General features: G+C 47.8%; 1 protein-coding gene across 3 annotated transcripts in view; it reads left to right on the plus strand.

Annotated features, from left to right (window-relative positions):
* Positions 1-19,593, plus strand: part of Abat (4-aminobutyrate aminotransferase) — a 97,242-nt gene that overhangs the window by 69,506 nt on the left and 8,143 nt on the right. For all 3 annotated transcript variants that reach the window (XM_087910819.1, XM_087910820.1, XM_087910818.1), the window contains exons 6-13: positions 567-616; positions 6,847-6,927; positions 8,067-8,159; positions 9,455-9,517; positions 12,407-12,470; positions 13,950-14,098; positions 16,233-16,370; positions 18,567-18,734. In XM_087910819.1, coding sequence (XP_087766945.1) covers positions 567-616; positions 6,847-6,927; positions 8,067-8,159; positions 9,455-9,517; positions 12,407-12,470; positions 13,950-14,098; positions 16,233-16,370; positions 18,567-18,734 — 806 coding nt within the window. The remainder of the gene's footprint in view (positions 1-566; positions 617-6,846; positions 6,928-8,066; positions 8,160-9,454; positions 9,518-12,406; positions 12,471-13,949; positions 14,099-16,232; positions 16,371-18,566; positions 18,735-19,593) is intronic.

The following is a 19,593-nucleotide window of genomic DNA, read 5'->3' on the forward strand; positions in this document are numbered from 1 at the left end:
CGGACCTCTCTCATCCTTCCCTCCAGCTGCATGGTGACATTGCAAGGCTCATTGTGTACCTAAATCCTAGTTTACGTACCTGACATGCTACTGATGGCTGTAAAATGCTTTACAAATTGTGCAACATCAGCCCCTCTGGAAAGTAAATGCAGCGGGACCCTGGGAATGTGCAAGTGTATATGAAGGCAGAATGTGGCATGTGACATGGTGGTCATGTGACATTGCAGGTGGTGCCCCTTGGTCCTTAGAGTAGCACTTATTGGGCTCCACCTCAGCCCATGGGCACTGGGCAATGAGCCAGGACCACACGCAGTCTGTCACATTGACCTGTTGATACTGGCATGGACCTTGCCTTTACCTCCTCATGTTTCACTGGTCCAGCAGGTCTCAAACCTGAACAAACGCCCCAGTGTCTTCAGGGAACTTGAAGCTCTCCAGGCTGCACTGACAGACACTTCTAGTCAGCGCTCAGAGCTCTCTGTGTTGAAGTTGAAAGAGAACTGGGGCGGAAAGAAACTTCAGATGCCATGGCCTTCTCTAACCTTACTGTACCCTCCTCTCCCCAGGTTACAACCATCCAGCTCTGGCGAAACTCATCCAACAGCCTCAAAACGCGGTATGTCTCCCTGATGTGCAGACAATTTGCTTAACCTCACTAAGCATCTTTAGACATGGTTTCATCCTCAGCTCTCCAAATGCTTGCTGAGCCTGTATCCTGTGCCAGGCACTCAGATGCCTCACTGATGTGCTGCCTGGGTTTCCTCAACTTGAACTAGAGTCACCTGAGAAGAGCGGAAGCTCAGTAGTAGAGGGAATGCCTCCATTCCATTGTTCTGTGGGTGTATCTATAGGACATTTTCTTGATTAGTGATTGATGTGGGAGGGTCCAGCTCACGTGGACAGTGCTACCCCTAGGCAGTGTTCCTTGGTTGTGTAAGGAAGCAGGCTAAGGGACTAGAGAGATGGCTTAATAGTTCAGAGCACTTGTTGCTCTTGCAGAGGACCTGGATTGGGATCCTAGCACCTACATGTTCACATCTGTCTGCAACTCCAGTTCCAGGGTATCCATTACCTCTTCTGACCTCCACAGGCTCCTGTATACATGTGGTGCACACACATACACTTAGGCATGCACATAAAATAAAATAAATTTTATTTAAAAAATAATCAAGTAAGCTAAGGGCAACATAGTAGTAAGTAGGAGTTCCTCCATGGACTCTGCTTCAGTTCCTGCCGCCAGGTTCCTGTCTTGAGCTCCTGTCGTGGCTCCCACAGAGATGGACTGTAACCTGTAAGACAAACAAGCCTTTCCTCCCCAAAGCTATTTTAGTTATGGTACTAGTCACAGTGACAGAATGTAACTAGGACAGCGAGAGACACTCAGTGCCCCTACTCTCATGGAGACAGTCACTTGACCCCATACCTCGGTTGAGAATTGTAACCACATTTAGGCTACAGAGTAAAGGACACATGCTGTGTAGGTATAAGACAATGATGATGCTTAATATATGAACAATGTATATGTACCAAGTATTGTGTTCTGATCTTTAAGATTTTTGGGATTTTGTTCTCTTTTTTTGAGACAAGGTTTCTCTGTGTAGCTTTGAAACCTGTCCTGGAACTGGCTCTGTAGACTAGGCTGGCCTCAGACTCACAGAAATTCACTTGCCCCTGCCTCCTGAGTGCTAGGATTAAAGGCATGCACCATCCACCACCCGGCTCTTAAATATATTTCTATAAAACCTTAATGTATGTGTATATTGTATGTTGAGCATACCACACATACCTCCATAACCACCTATGTGGTCTATGCTTTATAATAATAAAATTCTGTGTTTTGGGAATGTTTAATAGATGAAGAAACAAAAGAGCAGGAAGATTATATATCTGCCTTATTTGCTTTCTCATATGCTATAACATAAGCAGCTTAAGGAGGGAAGTGCTTACTTCGGCTCATAATTTGAGGGTGCACCATCATGGTGGGGAGGGCATGGTGGTGGGAACAAAAGGCAATTTGCAGACTTACTGACCTGATTTCCCTTCCTACCAGCATTGGGATGGGAAGGGGGGGGTCTCCATCACTTCATAGCTTGTCCAAAACGTAGTGTGTGAGAGCATTTCTGTGTGACTCAGAGGAGGATCTCCTTGTCCACCCATGTCAGGAAACTTGATCCCTAAAGGAAAGCAAGGGACGAAAAAAGCCCAGTGCTAGTCAAGAAGTGAACTCCACTCCTAACTGTGCTGGGAATGTGGCTCTTGCCGAGCCTGCAGGAAGCCCTGGGTTTGATCCGGGAATGTAGCTCTTGCCTAGCCTGCAGGAAGCCCTGGGTTTGATCCCAGGCATTGTACAAATTGGGTGTAGCTGTGCATGACTCTAGTTCCAGTCCTCAGGAGGTACATGCAATAATATCAGATGTTCCAGTCCATCCTTGGCTATAGAACAAATTCAAGGCTAGCCTGGGCTACAAAAGACCCTGTTCCAAAAAGTCCTTTATAACCTCAGAATTGAAGATCTCCTGAAAGAGCCATGATCAGTTGGCGTGTCCTGCCTGGGTGGGACTGGAGGACAGTCTCGCCTCCAGTTCATTGAGCAGGTGCGAGGGGGAACCCTGCGAAGGTGGCCAATGAAGCCAGAGGCTCAGAGGATGTGTTTACGTTCAAAGCTGCTTTGTTTCAAAACTTGTGCAGATCCCAGATGCCTTGGCAGCTGGTGCTGAGAGAATGTGTCAACAAACATGTCACACATATCTGCAGTGTCAGCTGCCTGCGGAGGCAGTCTCCCCAACAACACATGATGTCAAGACGCAAGGATCCTGATCTTTGCAATGGCGTCTCCCTGTTCTTAAAGGGAACCTTCCCTGCCTACCCCACATACCTGACACATCTTACCCAGGCAAGGACTGGTCCTCACCTTCACCTCCCAGCTTGCTATGAACACCCCCCAACATCTACCATCTAAGCCGTTCAAGGCCGGAATTACAGGTGGACCACCAACCCCACCAAGCATGTCGTTGGGTTCTGGTCCTCCTGTTTGTCCAACAAGAGCTGCACCCACTTTCTAATAACCCCCACACACCTGACTTTCTATCAATCCTCTTGGCCACATTAGCATTACTGTGAAGGCAGTGATTTCATGTCACTTCAGAAATGGATACGGTCCCTTGTTGAATCTGTCTGGGTTCCCTTTCTCATGTCTCCAGGGTCATCTCAATACATTTTCCCCACGCTGTGCACTGTGCATTTGGCCAGCCTGTGCGTAATCACATGGCCATGAGTGACAGCTGCGGCTGGGCTTCCCTGCACCTGGGATGGATGCAAGCAGAGGGCCAAGTAAGACACTCACCAGTCTGTGTCTTCCAGGCCGGCTCTGCTGTTCTTAAGACTGAGCTCTGTACTCTCTCCATGCCTTTTCTCCTCAAGTCTCTCCATGTTGATACCTGGCAAGAGGTGCCCACCTTGGCAGATGAAGGTCCTGAAGTTCAGAGGTGTTAGACGACTTGCCCAATGCTACGCAGCCAAAGCCAGTTCTCTCTCCCCTTACTGCACTTTAAGACAGCCAAGCTGGTGGCAAGGCTTCTGGAAACCTGTCCTTATTTGAGTCTGCAGCCATGTGTCCCAGATAACTTCTGTTCTTAATGTCACGCTTTGTCGAGCAAGAACACCACCCCCACATCTTTTCTGGGCCCAGATAGGCAGTCAAGCTGCCAGGCCGCCTGTCGCTCTCCGGGGGCCTTTCTCCTGCATCCCGTGGCAGCATTTTGCTCCCACCCTGGTCTCATCGTGTTCCTGACTCCTCACAGGCCCCATTGGTAGGTCAGAGCCAGAAGGAGATGCCCTGCCAACGGACCAAGGTCTCCAGTTGTGTCAATCAAATGTGTGCCCAGCATTAGCATTTCTGAGCAGAGGTACCTGGAGTGCCAACAGAAGCCAGCAAGCCCATGCTGGTGTCCTGTCTGTGTGTCTCGGGACAAATTGCCTGACCTCTCTGGTCCTCGGCAGTGAGGGGAGTTCACAGTTCATACTTCTCGTCCTTCCTGCCCCCTCTGCATCTTTTAGTACTGCCAAGGAGGGGACACAAAGCAGGAGAAGCAACAAAGGTATGGCTCTATCCCACTTTCTAAACCACATCCCAAAGCCATCAGGAGAATGGTTGCTGGGGCCTCCCTGTCCTGAGTCTCCCCACAGTGTAGTAACGGCACAGTTCAGATTTGCATTGAGCTTATTATCCGATCATGTCCAAGACAGGGAAGTGTCTTAAAGTCCCCACATCCCAGTGCAGCCTCCACTTGTCTGTTCTGGTGTGTGTGTGTGTGTGTGTGTGTGTGTGTGTGTGTGTGTGTGTGTTTCTGACACAGGGTCTCCTGAAATCTAGACTGGCCTCAGCCTCCCTATGTAGCTAAGGACAGCCTTGAATTTCTGAACTTCCTGCCTCCACTTCCCAAATACTTGCGTTTGCTGGCGTGAGCCACCATACTAGATTTCTGCAGTGCTAGGCGTGGAGCCTGGAGCTTTGTGCATGGTAGGTGAGCGCCCTACCAACGGAGCAAAATCCTCGACCTAGACCTCCCTGTGGACTCCAGGCTGGCCTTGAGCTTGATAGGAATGTATGCCACACCCTGCCCAATTCCTACTTTTTATAATACGTGTCCCTTTTTTTCCTTTTGGTTTTTTGGTTTTTCGAGAGAGGGTTTCTCTGTGTCGCCTTGGCTGTCCTCGAACTCATTCTGCAGACCAGGCTGGCCTCAAACTCAGAGATCCGCCTGCCTCTGCCACCCGAGTGCTAGGATGGAAGGCGTGTGCCACCACCGCCCAGCTTATGATAAATGTTCTTATTCATAGCAAGAGAATACTTTTTGATTTACAAACTGCAAAGACAGTCCATGCCTCCTTCCTCCAGCTGCCCGTCGTGAAGGTCGTTCTCCAAGTGGTACATGCAGGTTGATGCTGCTCAGGACTGGGCACAGCCACCTCTTGGAACTCACCAGTCTACACAGTGCTTTTCTTTGTGATGTGCCCTAGAATCCAAGCCAAGGTGCCAAGTTGCGTTCAGTGTGCCAGTGTACAATCCAGGCCCACTTCCGAGTGACCTCGCTCTACCCCTTGAACAGCCTCTCTCTGCTGCCAGTCCCTGCTGGTATGTGTCAGAGGGTGAATCCCCAGGACTGCTCTTCTCTTAGTCCCCTGCAGTGTGTTCAGTCATTAGCATGAGGGCCAGCTCCAGCACCCAGACAAGGAAGGGACTGGGCTCCAGGTCGACCTCCAACTGTGTCCTTGAGCACAGAAGGCTTCCTTCCTCGCTCTCTTGAAATCCTGGACTATTCTGAATTCACTGGCCTTAAAGTATGCCACTCCCTTCCCCCATGCTCGAGCTGCTCAGCTGACCAGTGACTACCCGGGAGTGGGTGACAGACGCACCGTGCTTCCTCCTGGTCCACTGTTGCCCGCTCTCTGGGATCATCCCCTCCTGGTGGAGTGGGGGAAGGAGGAAGTCACAACCCCCGAGAGTGTTCCTAGAACCCCTGTAAGCAAAGATGGGCACAACGTGCTCTCTCTGTTTCATAGATAAAGCCGTTGGGGCTTCATTTTAAATGACTTACCATTAATTATTTTAACTTTGTTTTGTTTGGGGATTTTTGAGACACTGTCTCATGTAGCCAGGCTTCAAACTCACTTTGTAGGTGAGGCTGACCTTGAACTTCTGACCCTCCTGCTTCCACCTCCCCAGTTCTGGGGTTACGGAGGTGTGCCAGCACACCTGATCTATGTGGTGCTGTGGATGGAGCCCAGAGCTTCCGACCTGCTAGGCTCTACCACCTGAACCTCAGCTCCAGCCCCTGCAGTCATCTTAATATGGGACCTGCCTCACGTAGGGGCTTGCAGTACTATCCCTCAGCCAGAGGCCATTTAAAGATAAATTTTTATCACAATTTGAAAATCAATGCACATTTCTCTTTTCTTTGGAAATGTGTTCCTGCAGTCTTTCTCAGCCTGTGGACCTCCCAGCAGCAACAGGGCAGGACAGACTCATCTTTGAACAAACAACTTGATCTCTGTCCCTGCACTTCTCCGATGTGAGGAGCAAACATTGGTTCAGCATCAACTCACACTGTTGGTTTCCTCGCAGAGAGAATGAGTTCTCTGGACCCGTATCTATGAAAATGGGAGACAGGGGATGGTTGACATAAAGATGATTGTGATGTTCTGACTTCTTTTCTCTGTTATTCGGCAGCTTCACCAGCATGCCTCCTTGTGTATGTGTGTACACACACGCATGCATGCACTTGCATGTTTGTGAGTGTGCAGGGGGTACGTGCATCACAGCATGTGTGTAGAGGTCAGAGGGCAATTTCAGGTGTCAGTTCCTGTCTTCCACCAAGAACAAGAACAGACAGTCTCTTGTTTCCCACTGTGCTCTCCAGGCAGCTGGACTGAGCTTCTAAGAATTCTCGCATCTCTGCCTCCCATCCTGACATAGGGACACTGGGATTATAGACACTCACTACCACATCCAACTTTACATGCGTTCTGGGGATCTGAACTCGGGTCCTCACATTTGCATGGTGCTTTACCCACCAAGCCAACTCTCTAGCCCCTGCTATGGCCATAGAGTGCCCCTCCCCACCTTTTAAAATTTAAGGTACAATATTGAATTCCAGGCTAGCCTGTACTATGTGAGATTATATCTCCCTGAAAAAAAAAATTTAAAAAACCACTAAAATAACACCAATGAGCCCACAGTGCCACTTAGAGCCTATTTGACCCCCTCGACTACATAAAGGCACCGTGTGGAGCAGGACCTGGGTCGGACCCCGAGAACTGATGTATCTGTCTGCTGTTCTTTTGCAGAGTACTTTCATCAACAGACCTGCCTTGGGCATCCTGCCTCCAGAGAATTTTGTTGACAAGCTCCGGGAGTCCTTGATGTCGGTGAGTTTGGGGGATAAACCCTTCCCACGTTTGTAGTCTACCTTCCAGCCTGTCTGTCCTCAGAAGTGGGAAAGATGAGATCCATAGCCAGGGAGGATGGGTGGGCAGAGGGCAGCTGCTGCAGTAGCTGTCTGGTCCATGATTCCCTGTCTCAAAGTTAAGAGAAAAAGGAAGGAAAGAAAGGGAGGAAGGGAGGGAGGAAGGGAGGGAGGGAGGGAGGGAGGGAGGGAGGAAGGAAGGAAGGGAGGAAGGGAGGGAAGGAAGGAAGAAGAAATGCATTGGTAGGAGGCGATAAGAGACAGCTTTGCTGAAATGACCGACTTTTTACCTGACTCTCTCATAAATAATTTTGTATGTGTGTGTAAACAGGGCTCATATAGCCCAGAATGGTCTCAAATGCATGATCTATGTAGCCCAGGCTAGCTTCAAACTCACTATGGGGATAGCCTTAAACTTTTGGTCGTCCTGGACCTACTTATCACAGGAGAGGGTCACCATACTCATTTTATGCAGGGCTTGGAATCTGAACCCAGGGCTTTGTGCATGCTGGACAAGCGCTCTCTCACCAGCGGAGCCACATCTCCAGCCATAAGAAGGTTTTTAACTTTTCTTTTGAAGGAAAGAAGGCGTTTTGTGTGGGGGACAATGTGTGGGATAATGTGCGCATGTCCTGTGGTGAGAATTTGGTGTGAGGGATTTGGTCATCCTTGATCACCTTTCCAGTTCTTCTGGCCAAGGTATTAAAGTCACTGAGAACCTCGGCGTAGCCTCTTCGAAGTACGGGTGCCTCAGGAGACACAGACAGAACTGATAGTTACACACATGCCCCTTACTTTTACACTTGAGACAGTGTCTCTGTGTAGTCCCAGCCAGTGCTGAGATTGACGGGTGTACACAACCACACTGGACTGGGCTCCACTGACGTTTCTCGTACTTTCTTTCCTCCCTGCTGACCTCAAAGATCTCCCTGGGCTTATTCTCCACCCCCGAAAAGATTGAGCCCACCCTTCTAACCTGCTGTTTCTGATGCATCCGTGGTGTTCCCTCCCTTCCTCCCTCAACCTCCCACCAATGCTGAAAGATTCAGCTCCGGGAATAGAAATGGGGTCCAAATTACTCACAGAGGGCTCCCTCTGCAGGTGGCACCCAAAGGCCTGTCCCAGCTCATCACCATGGCCTGTGGCTCCTGCTCTAATGAGAACGCATTCAAGACCATCTTCATGTGGTACCGGGTAAGCTTTGGGGCAGAAGCAGTCCCCCTCTGACTCCTCCCAACCACAGTGTTCGACTTGGATATAATCTAGAGCAGTGGGTTCTCGACCTTCCTGGTGGTGCTACCCTTTCATACAGCTCCTCGTGGTGTGGTGACCCCAACCATAAAAATACTTTTGTTGCTACTCCATAGCTGTAATTTTGCTACTGCTATGAATCATAATGCAAATATCTATGTTTTCTGATTATTTTAGAGGACTCCTGTGAATAACTGCTGATCTAGAGAGCTTCGTTGGGGCTTTCCCAACACCCCAGTGCAATGTCGCACAAAAAGTTTAGATTCTGCTGTCAATGTAGTTATGTTAATGGATTTATTAGGGCCGAGCCTCACAAAGCATGCTTAGCCACCTGTTCTCAAGAAGCTAATTAAAGAGACAAATTAATAGTTAAAAAGCAAAACCTGGAGATTTAAGACAGGCTGTGGTAACACACGCCTTTAATCCCAGCACTTGGGAAGTAGAGACAGGTGGATCTCTGTGAGTTCAAGGCCAGCCTGGTCTGCAGAGGGAGTTTCCAGGACAGGCTTCAAAGCTCTACACACGCACACACACACACACACACACGCACGCACGCACACACACACACACACACACACACACACACATACACACACACAAAGGTGGGGGGGGATTTGAAGAGGGACAAATAAAAGAGGTCTGATCACGCCCCAAGTCTGTCTTCTAGGTCCAGACATGAGACTCGGGTTTAAGTAAAAGATCTCTATGACTAAGCAAACTAAGCAGTCCTGGACAGGCATAATCCCACCCACCACTGTTAGTGCTAATCTCTTCTGTATGGTTCTATGCTGTAAAGTTCTGATAATTCGTAAATGTTTCCTTCCCAAGGAGACAATTCCCCCCTCTAATTGCCCCTTGGGCTTTAGCACTTTTTACCCATAACATGAGACCCCAGGGGAAATTTCAATTTCTTTGAAGTTCATTGTTTTAGTAGCCAGACAACCAAATATATTCCTGCCAGGAGGGTTACAGTCACAATTTTTCCTGACGTAAACTGTCCCATTTCAACGACCCCTGGTTGCTGCTGATAAAATAGTAATAGATCATATAGCAATGCTTGCATTTATTTCATTGCAAGTTCAATTAGTGTCATGAGTCTATCTAGACATGTCATGATAGATATTAAGTCAACACTTAGGAACACACTCAAGTTGTCTGGATTAAGCATCACCTTGGTGGGGGTAGGAACACCCCTTTGGCCCAGCATGTCTCTGTTCTAATCTGTTCTCTTTTGGAAGAGTAAGGAACGAGGCCAGAGAGGTTTCTCAAAGGAGGAGCTGGAGACCTGCATGGTTAACCAGGTAAGTGCAGAGCCGGAGAGGGGCTCAGTAAACCTGCTTACTTCCAAGCCTGACAACCTGTGTTCAGTACTGGAACCCCACACCACCACACATGCATGCCATGTAATTATCTTGTAGGAGTAGCTGGGCCTACTTACTCGCTCATTTGGGGACCTACCCCAGCCACTAGGTGAATGTCCCCCATCCTTCTGACTTAGGAGACCCCATGCTTTGCCACCCGGGGTTTATTTCTTAGTCCAAGGCTGAGTAGTGCTCTTCCTAATTGGCCAATAGTTTCCCAGAACAACCTCTTGAATTTGACTGTCTACAGAAACCATGAATATGTTCAAGTATAGAAAGCATGAATATGCTCGAGTATAGTGATTTCTCTTACCGTTTATTATAAAAATAAAACTTGGGGATACATAGTAAGGATAAAAACCTGAGGTAAGGGCTGGAGAGATGGCTCAGAGGTTAAGAGCACTGCCTGCTCTTCCAAAGGTCCTGAGTTCAATTCCCAGCAACCACATGGTGACTCACAGTCATCTGTAATGGGGTCTGGTGCCCTCTTCTGGCCTGCAGGCATACACACAGACAGAATATTGTATATTAAATAAATAAATAAATATTTTTTAAAAAAAAACCTGAGATAACCGCAACCACGGCACTGCCATGGTCCTCTTCCTGACTCAAAAGTGCCCCACACACTGATAGTGACCCTGGGATTTGTCCCTACTGCATGTACTGGCTTCTTTGGATCCTAGTCTCTGTGGATGTATACCTTGCTCAATCTAGATGTAATAGGGAGGGCCTTGGACTTTCCACAGGGCAGGATGCATTGCCCTCTCTTAGGATTGGAGGGGTTGGGGTGGGAGGGTCTGTGGCAGTAGTGGGAGGGGAGTGGGAGGAGGGAGTTGGAAATTTGGATTGGTATTTTTTTAAGTAATTAAAAACAAAGTGCCCCAAAACCTCCTGGCCCCGCCTCTTCCTCTTCCAAGGGCCTTTCTTTCCCTTCTCCAGAGTTGGCCAGGGAACTCCGTGATCTATTGCAGTTCAATTCCCAACTGAATGTGCACCCCGCCTCTCCAGCCAACTCCCTACTCCTTTGGGCATCGGACTACAGCACAGACAAAATTCTCGTAACACTCAGCTCTAGGACAATCCAAACCATCAGCACGAATGCCTGCACTAAATGTTCACTCTACTGGTGTTTATAGCAATTACAACAAAAAAAGGATGGACATTACCTAGTCTGTCCAAGCATGCAGAAAAATCAGTTAAATGTTGGACTTCCCATTCAGAAAGCATGCTAGAGATGGGGTTCATTCTCACTTGCAATCTGAGAACAGCTTGGTCTAACAACATTTTCAGACCTCATTCCTCACTTTTAGTAGCTACATCGAAGTGTACCTAATGATGTGTATCTGTTGCCATTTTGTTCTGTTGTGTTTTGTAGCACAGCTCCATAAGACCCAGGCTGACCTGAAGCCTGTAGCCCTCAAATGTGCAGAGATTCCACTGTATCTGTCTTCTGAGTACTGTAGGATATAACCCTATGCTACCAACCTAGCTTGGTCATCTGTTACCTTTACAATCGGGAGATATACAGGAAATAGTGATGAGAGTATTCTGGGATGTGTGGAAGGAGGTCATGGAGCTTTTCTCAGGGAGAATGCTGCAGGAACCTCTCACTTCCCAGAACCCAGGGCTAAGGCATCTGGGGTGGCAGCAACAGTTCTATCCAAGAGAGCCAGAGCCTGTTAGGAGTCTCTCGCTGGATAGAGGGTAAAGTACACAGCTCTGGGGTTGGAGCCATGGCTCAGAGATCAAGGCCCTCACATGGAACCCAGGTTCAACTCCCAGCCCCTGCATGGCAGCTCACAACCATTGCTACAGTCCCAGGGAATTCGATGCCTTCTTCTGACCTCCTTGACCCCAATCATCCATGTAGTGCACAGACACAGACACAAAATACCTATACACATTAAATAAATAAATCAATATTTTTAAGATAAGTGAATAGGAACCACCTCCTCATCTGATTGGAGCTGGGAAGAGGCTAAAACTTACGCAGTGAGTTCTTGACTCTCTGGAATCCAAGCGGCAGCTGCCTGCCATGAGGAGAGAGAAAGATAGGATTCCTCGGGGCTGGAGAGATGGCTCAGCGGTTAAGAGCATTGCCTGCTCTTCCAAAGGTCCTGAGTTCAATCCCCGGCAACCACATGGTGGCTCACAACCATCTGTAATGAGATCTGGCGCCCTCTTCTGGCCTGCAGGCATACACACAGACAGAATATTGTATACATAATAAATAAAATATTAAAAAAAAAAAAAGATAGGATTCCTCTTCCCACTGGTGGCCCTGGCCAACCTCTCCAGACACCTTGTCATTTCTGGTGCTGGTGCATTTTCAGTGAGAGCCACAGCTCAATTCCCGGCTCAGGTCAGCCTCAGGGCATAAGACTGTGGCAGTCAAGGCACCCTGGAGCATGCGCAGACTAGAGGAGCAGAGAAACAAGAGCCGGTCCCTCTGCTGGCAGCATCCCGTCAGTGGAGGGGCTGTGGAGCACTCAGCCACTGGCTGCCACCAAGTAGAAAATGTCATCTGGAGCAGACCAGAAGAAGCCCAGACAACGATGTGAAACTTCTTTGTTTTAAATTTGTAACTTTTAAGTCTGCTGAAGAAGAGTGCAAACGAAAGAGAGCTCTTGCAGGCTGGGTATGACTGCTAACATCTAGTTTACATTCCTGCTACACACACACACACACACACACACACACACACACACACACACACCCGGGAAAGGACCATAGCTCTGATGGGCACCTACCTTTGTCTGCATCTACTGAGTAGCAGACAGTCCCCGGTGCTCACAGTGGTGACTTGTGCCTGCGTTTTTTTCATTCTAGAGTCCTGGATGCCCTGACTACAGCATCCTCTCCTTCATGGGCGCCTTCCACGGGAGGACTATGGGTAAGGAGGACCAAGTACGGCCCCAGACTTTGTACTGCCTGTCACCATAGATGCTAACGAGCAGAGACAGGCTGAATCCTTAAGCTGCCTTGAATCTAGGAAACCATCAGTCTGAGAAGACAGAGGGTTAAAAGTTGTGTGTGTGTGTGTGTGTGTGTGTGTGTGTGTGTGTGTTCGCACCTTCCCCCTCCTATCTCCAGCCAGCATGTTTTACAGGGAGTAAGAACAAAGGCATCGATCGTTCTGAAGTTCAGTGTTGTCCTCTGATCAGGGGTCAGCCTCCTCTCCCCATATCACCTCCTAAACTTTTTCCTCATGATTATCTGTCCCTGTGTAGCAGCGTTCATATTCCTCAAGTCTGTGGAGCCTCACAGGCTTTCCTAAGCAGCACCTAGGCCAAAGGTTAACTCAGAACAAGCAAGCTGTTAGCAGTGTACACAATGGGCTATTGCAGTGTGACCATGCAGGGCAGCTGGATGGCTCTGTGGGTGAAGGTGCAAACTTGCTGGCCTGCATTTGGTCCCCGGAACCTACATGGTGGATGGCACTCCCATTGGCTGTCACCCTCCTCTCACAGGCACACGCTGGCACACGCGCCCACCCGATAAATAAATAGATGTAATATTTTAATTTTGAAAGCACAGAGGGCTGGAAAGATGGCTCAGTGGTTAAGAGCACTTGTTGCTCTTGCAGAGGACCTGAGTTCAGTTCCCAACGACCACGTGACAGTTCATAATCTTCTGTGACTCCAGGTCCAGAGGATCTGATGACCTCCTCCAGCACACAGTCCACAAACACACATACATGTCTGCAAAACACTCATACATGTAGAATAAAATATTTTCATATAGTTTTGAAAAAACACTGTGTACCTGTAGATTCCTTTCTACAATATAAAATGCAAATATACTCTTATAATATAGTATACAAAGGGGTAGAAAGACATCTCAGAGGTTGTGAGTGCCGGCTTCTCTTCAGAGGACCTGAGTTTTGATTCCCAACATCCATATCAGGTGACTCACAGTCATATGTAAGTTCAGCTCTAGGAGGTACCACGCCCTTCTCTGGCCTCCTCAGACATTACACTCACATGACATACATCCACACAAACCATATGTACACATTAAAATAATAACAAACAACATAGAATATTAAAACATCCCATCCATCCCTCCTGTAACAAACCAATTCCATTCAATTCCCGGCAGAGAGGGGATAATTGTGCCCATTTGCAAACGTGGACGTGGGTCAGCAAAGAGAGGAATTTCCCAAGGCCATTTAATGACAGCCAGGATGTTGAACTGCCATCTCTCCTCTGCAGCAGCTGGGTTTAACCTGTGACGAATCATAAAGCAAACGCACACACACCCTCCCCAAGGCTATACATGCATGGGGCTGAAGCGCTCATCGCGTCTTCTTTAAAGACACTATGCTACCGCCCCGAGCCAACCATTTGCTCTTCTGTTTTGCTGGGCTCAGGATGCTTAGCGACCACACACTCAAAAGCAATTCACAAGATCGACATCCCTTCCTTTGACTGGCCCATTGCTCCATTCCCACGGCTGAAATACCCGCTGGAGGAGTTCGTGAAGGACAACCAGCAAGAGGAGGCCCGGTGCCTAGAAGAGGTAACCTGGTTCCCCACAGCCTCCTTCCATCTCTGTTTCTCTCCATATCCTGAGTCTGAGCCCAGAAGAGGACAGATATAGGACTTGTGTAGTGCCCCTCTGGGGGGTGTAAGGATGCAGAGACCTCACGCTTCAAGTGCTCCATAAGGGAAGAGACAAGAGGCATTGTTTTGCTACCTAGCACTTATCCCACTTCTGGTACCAATTTCTCCACCATTTCTTTGGAGACAGACTTAAGTGACTTAAAAATAAGGGAGAATAGATTTATTTAAATAATACGGATGTCTTGCGGGAAAAGGGCTCTGTGGGGCCAGTCTTCAGGTTAGCATTCTTTCTCTGAGTTCTAGAGCTTTCTTTAAGTTTCATTGGAGGTCGCACTAGGAAAGAATGAGGATTTGTAATCCTTTGCCTCCACATCTCCATTTCCCCAGAAACAGCTGCCTTTGCCCTGTCTCATGTGGGAAATGGGAAAGTATAGGAAGCATTTTCCCGCTGGAGCAACAGTGGCTGCATTCTCTATATTGGATTATTATTTGATTGGTGCTCAAATAACTCTGCTGGCTTTCCTCTTAAAGGTGTCGTCATTTTCAGTCAATATTTATCAGACACCTACCAGGTGCTAAGCAGAGTGCTGAGTGGTAGGAATTTAGCAATAAACGAAAGAGACAAGACCATAGCTCAGGCTTGTAACATAGACAGCTATAGATTTCTTAGTTACCAGAGCCGTAAAAGCAAAAAGCAGACGGGGGGCGGAACATTAGGAAGTGTTTTCCCAGCAGTCACGAAGTCCTGGGCACCACATCAGGTCAGGTGTGGAGGTGTATGTCCAGAGTGCTAGCCCTTAGGAGGTGCTCAGGATAAGAAATTCAAGATCGTTCTCAGCTACGTAGTGAATTCCAGGCCACCCTAGGGTATATGAGACCCTGTCTTAATAAATAAATAGAAACAGATGGAATTTATTTGAGTAGCATCTTTTATTTTTTCCTTGAGACGTAGTCTCACATTCCAGTCCAGCTGTCCTGGGACTTACTGTTCAGCACAGGCTGGCTTCAAACTAAAAGAAATACTGCCTCAGCCTTGCTAGTACTGAAGCTCCAGGAGTGAGACATAGCATTTTATTGAACCTTCTATATCAAAATATGGTCTCAATATGTAATTAATATCTTTATAAGTTTTTTTAATAATATTTTATAATAGATTATTTGCATAGCAAGCCCCTGGAACATTGTGTGTTGGGCATAAAAAGTCATGGGCTTTGTTCTATTTTGTTTTTTAAATTTTGAATACTAATTAAAACATAGTAAATATCATTGTGTTATTTGTTCATCATCTATAAGACCTGCTTCAGAACAAGTTGGGTACCTTCCTTACGTTCCATCAGTTTGTTGGTGTTTTTTATTAGCTGTATCAGTGAGAGAGTTATAGTTACTGCAGTCCAGCCATTCCGGCATTTGCTTCAGTCCGTGGTGTGACTGAGTACACTGTCATCCCAACCAGGGGTGTCTTAGCACCCTGGACCACCTTCTCGAGTCGCTCTAAGCGTTCTTTTTTTTTAAGATTTATTTATTTATTATGTATACAGTATTCTCAGGATTCTGTCTGCATGTATGACTACAGGCCAGAAGAGGGCACCAGATCTCATTACAGATGGTTGTGAGCCACCATGTGGTTGCTGGGAATTGAACTCAGGACCTTTGGAAGAGCAGGCAGTGCTCTTAACCTCTGAGCCATCCCTCCAGCGCCCCACACTAAGCGTTCTTACCTGCACGGTCCCCATCCCCACAACACACTGCCACAGTGCTGCAGTCTGCTTTGCCTTTAGATGGTTTTGCAGCAGCTTCTCAAAAGAGGCTCTATCTTAGCCTGCCCACGACCCGTGCACACAAGCTGAAAGATCAAGAAAGGGAAGGTTCAGAAGACTGAATTTCTAGTCCCATAGGTGTTAGCTCCTGTCACAGCAGAACACATCCCACATAGAGTGGCTCCTAACTTAATCCACACTTGTGATGGGAGATGCCGTAGACATACTTTTGATATGACTTCAAGGGGTCCCCAGAGCCCCCCAGTGCCCATCCATGGAATCTACTGTTCTGGAGTGTCTGTGAACAGCTTCCTTTTCCCTTTCTGGGTCTAGGTGGAAGATCTAATTGTGAAATATCGGAAAAAGAAGAGAACAGTGGCTGGAATCATCGTTGAGCCCATCCAGTCTGAGGGCGGAGACAATCACGCCTCAGACGACTTCTTCCGGAAACTGAGAGACATCGCCCGGAAGGTTAGAGTGCATGGAACAAATCAGACAGGACCACAATGGTTTCTGAGTTCGGTTCCCAAAGCAAAAAGTTGGTTCCACTTCTGCCATGGGGCCATGAGAACTTACATGTGTGCAGAAACTGGCAGACCTTATCGAGGGCAGAGAAGGTGGATTGGTACTAGGGAGTATGGGCACAGGTTTGCCTGGCTTGTACAGAGCCCAGTATTTCATTTGCGGTGGGGGCAGGCTTGAGTTGGGAGGCATGAGTGATTCTCATTTAAAATAACTTTGCTGAATCAGCCTCTGGGACTGGAGTTGTAGTTCAGTGGTAAAGCATTATGTGTAGCACACACAAGGTTCTGGGTTCAGTCCTCAGAAGAAAAGTAAAAGTTTTATGGGACATGATGGCTCAAACCTACAGTCCCAGCACTCAGGAGGCTCAGGCAGGGGGATTATCACAGGTTCAGGGCTATCCTTGGTTATATAGTTTAAGACCAGACTGGGAACTACTGGGATTTATGGTTTGCTTTATTTTTGTTTGGTTGGGTTTTTTCCTTTTAATATATATATATATATATATATATATATATATATATATATATATATATATATATACACACACACACACACACACACACACACACACACACACACTTATATGGGTGTTTTGCTTGCATGTATGTTTGTGCAGCATGTGTATGCACTTCCTACAGAGTCCAGAAGAGGGCATCAGATTCCCCTGAAACTGGAGTTACAGACAGTTGTGAGCTGCCATGTGGGTGCTGGGACTTGAACCATGGTCCTGTGGACGAGTAACCAGTGCTCTAAACCATGGAGTTATCACTCCAGCCCCCAAACTACCGTTTTATTCTGGTGTCTTAGTTAGCGTTTCTACTGCGGCAACAAAACCACCATGACCAAAGAGCAAGTTGGGGAGGAAAGGGTTTATTTGGCTTAAGCTTCCATATTCTTTACTGTTTGCCATTAAAGAAATTCCAGGCAGAACTCACACAGGGCAGGAACCGGGAGGCAGGAGCTGATGTAGTAGCCATGGAGGGGTGCTGCTTACTGGCTTGCTTCCCCTGGCTTTCTCAGTCTGCTTTCTTATAGAACCCAGAACCACCTGCCTAGGGTTGGTTCTACCCACAATGGACTTGGCCCTCCCCCATCAATCACTAATTAAGAAAATGCCCGATAGTCAGATCTTATGAAGACGTTTTCTCAATTAAGGTTCCCTCCTTTGAGATAACTCTAGTTTGTGTGTCAAGTTGGCATAAGACCAGCCAGCAAATCAGGGCTTGTCCAGTGAGGAGATGCCCAAGATGGCTGCAGCCTCCTGCCTTCTGTTTCTGGAATTTGCCTTGTTTTTCAGTCCACTGTGGTCTATAGTCAGCAGGCATAAAGGAGCAGGATCAACATCAAGGCTTTAGGCTAATGGATTGGGCGTTAGCTTTTGTCACTGCAGCCAAATTCCTTGATTTAAACAGTGTAAGCCCCCAGAGAAAAGCCTGACTTTGCTCCATTCCAGAGGGTTCAGGCCACAGTCATCGTCCCCACATGCTTAGCAGAAACCGTGGCAGCAGAAACATGTGACAGAGGAGAACTGTTCAATCGTAGCTGACAGGAAGCATAGAAGGAGACAGTAAGTGAGTGACCAGGAGATCCTCTAACCCCACAATGACCCATTTCCCAGGGACCAGTTTCCTCCACTTCTGAAGTTTCCACAACATTCTAGTAGCACCCTGGCAGCCTGAGGGGGAGTTTATGTTCACATGGTAACAGGTATATATGTACAGTGGACATACCCAACCAGTCAGCTCATCAATAAGACACGTGGGAGACGAGTCAGTTTACACACATATGGAATTAGGGCGTCTGCAGAAACCATGGCAGCTGATGTGGACAGAATGACTTCTCAGCTTCAAGCTTGCACACGTTGTCTCCGGATGCAGTCAAGCCCAGGACAGCAGCCGCACGCCACAGATCCCTGAGATGGTGTGGGGAGTATTGGATGTTCTGATTTTGCTCCGTCTGGGCAGTTCTAGGGCGTGTTCACATGCGGCTCTGATCCAGGCTGTTCTGGTTTGCTCTGCAGAGCTGGGGAATAGGGCCGTTTAGAACACAAGGGTGAGGCACACAGCTGGGCTCCAGCTTGGGTGGATGAGGGGTCCCCAGAGGCTTACACGTTTGTCTCTCCCTGCCCTGTTTTCCGAGCAGCATGGCTGTGCCTTCTTGGTGGATGAAGTTCAGACTGGAGGGGGCTGCACGGGCAAGTTCTGGGCCCACGAGCACTGGGGCTTGGATGACCCAGCTGATGTAATGTCCTTCAGCAAGAAGATGATGACAGGGGGCTTCTTCCACAAGGAGGAGTTCCGGCCAAATGCTGTGAGTATCCTGGCTCTCTCTGCTCGTTCAGAGCAAATGGTTGCTGCAATATTTACCTAAGGAACCAAGGGGTCTCCTGGGTGGCACAGAGGTTTCCTTCAACGTCACATGCAATAAGAACGCCAGTAGCTGCTGCTGTGTAATGGACACTTTGTGCCTGTCCGTTTCTGGTGGTCCCTTAATCCACACAACAATCTAACCACGGAGCCTTGAATTCTCTTTGTAATGCTTCACTAATGGCAGGTCAGGCACAGAAGCCAAGTGTGCCTCTGCCATAGTTACTTTTCTCGTTGCTATGACCCTGTACCTGACAGGAACATCTTAAGAAGAGTTCGGGCTTCCAAGCTGAAGGGATGTAATCCATCATGGCTGGAGGCATGGTGACAAGAGCAGGAGACAAATGGTCACACTGCATCTGTAGTCAGGAAACAGAGAGGGGAAGCGGCGTTGGGCAATAAAACCGTAAGGTGGATCCCCAGTGCCCACTTCCTCCATCAAGGATCCACTTCTTAAAGGTCCTACAGGCTTCCAAAACACTTCCACAGCTGAAATAAGTTTTCAAACATATGAGCCTATAAGAGACACGTTTACATTTAAATCACAGTATCCTCCAAGGCCTGAGCCCGTTAGTGAATAGTCAGGAATCTCACAGAGGCCGTCTGTTAGCCACAAATTTTTAAGTGTGCATATAAATGCATGTGCACACACACATTCTTCAAGGGTCCAAAATTCTTGCATTGTTCCTGTGTGCAGTTTCAATCCTTGAAGTTGCTTCTTTGTTCAAAAATGGCTACTGGAATTCCAGCTTTCATACCTCAGTTCTAATCTGTGATTAGAGTTCTCTCTCTCTCTCTCTCTC

The sequence above is a fragment of the Myodes glareolus genome, chromosome 9 (genome assembly GCF_982192425.1).
Source record: "Myodes glareolus chromosome 9, mMyoGla1.1, whole genome shotgun sequence".
Taxonomy (NCBI): Eukaryota; Metazoa; Chordata; class Mammalia; order Rodentia; family Cricetidae; genus Myodes; species Myodes glareolus.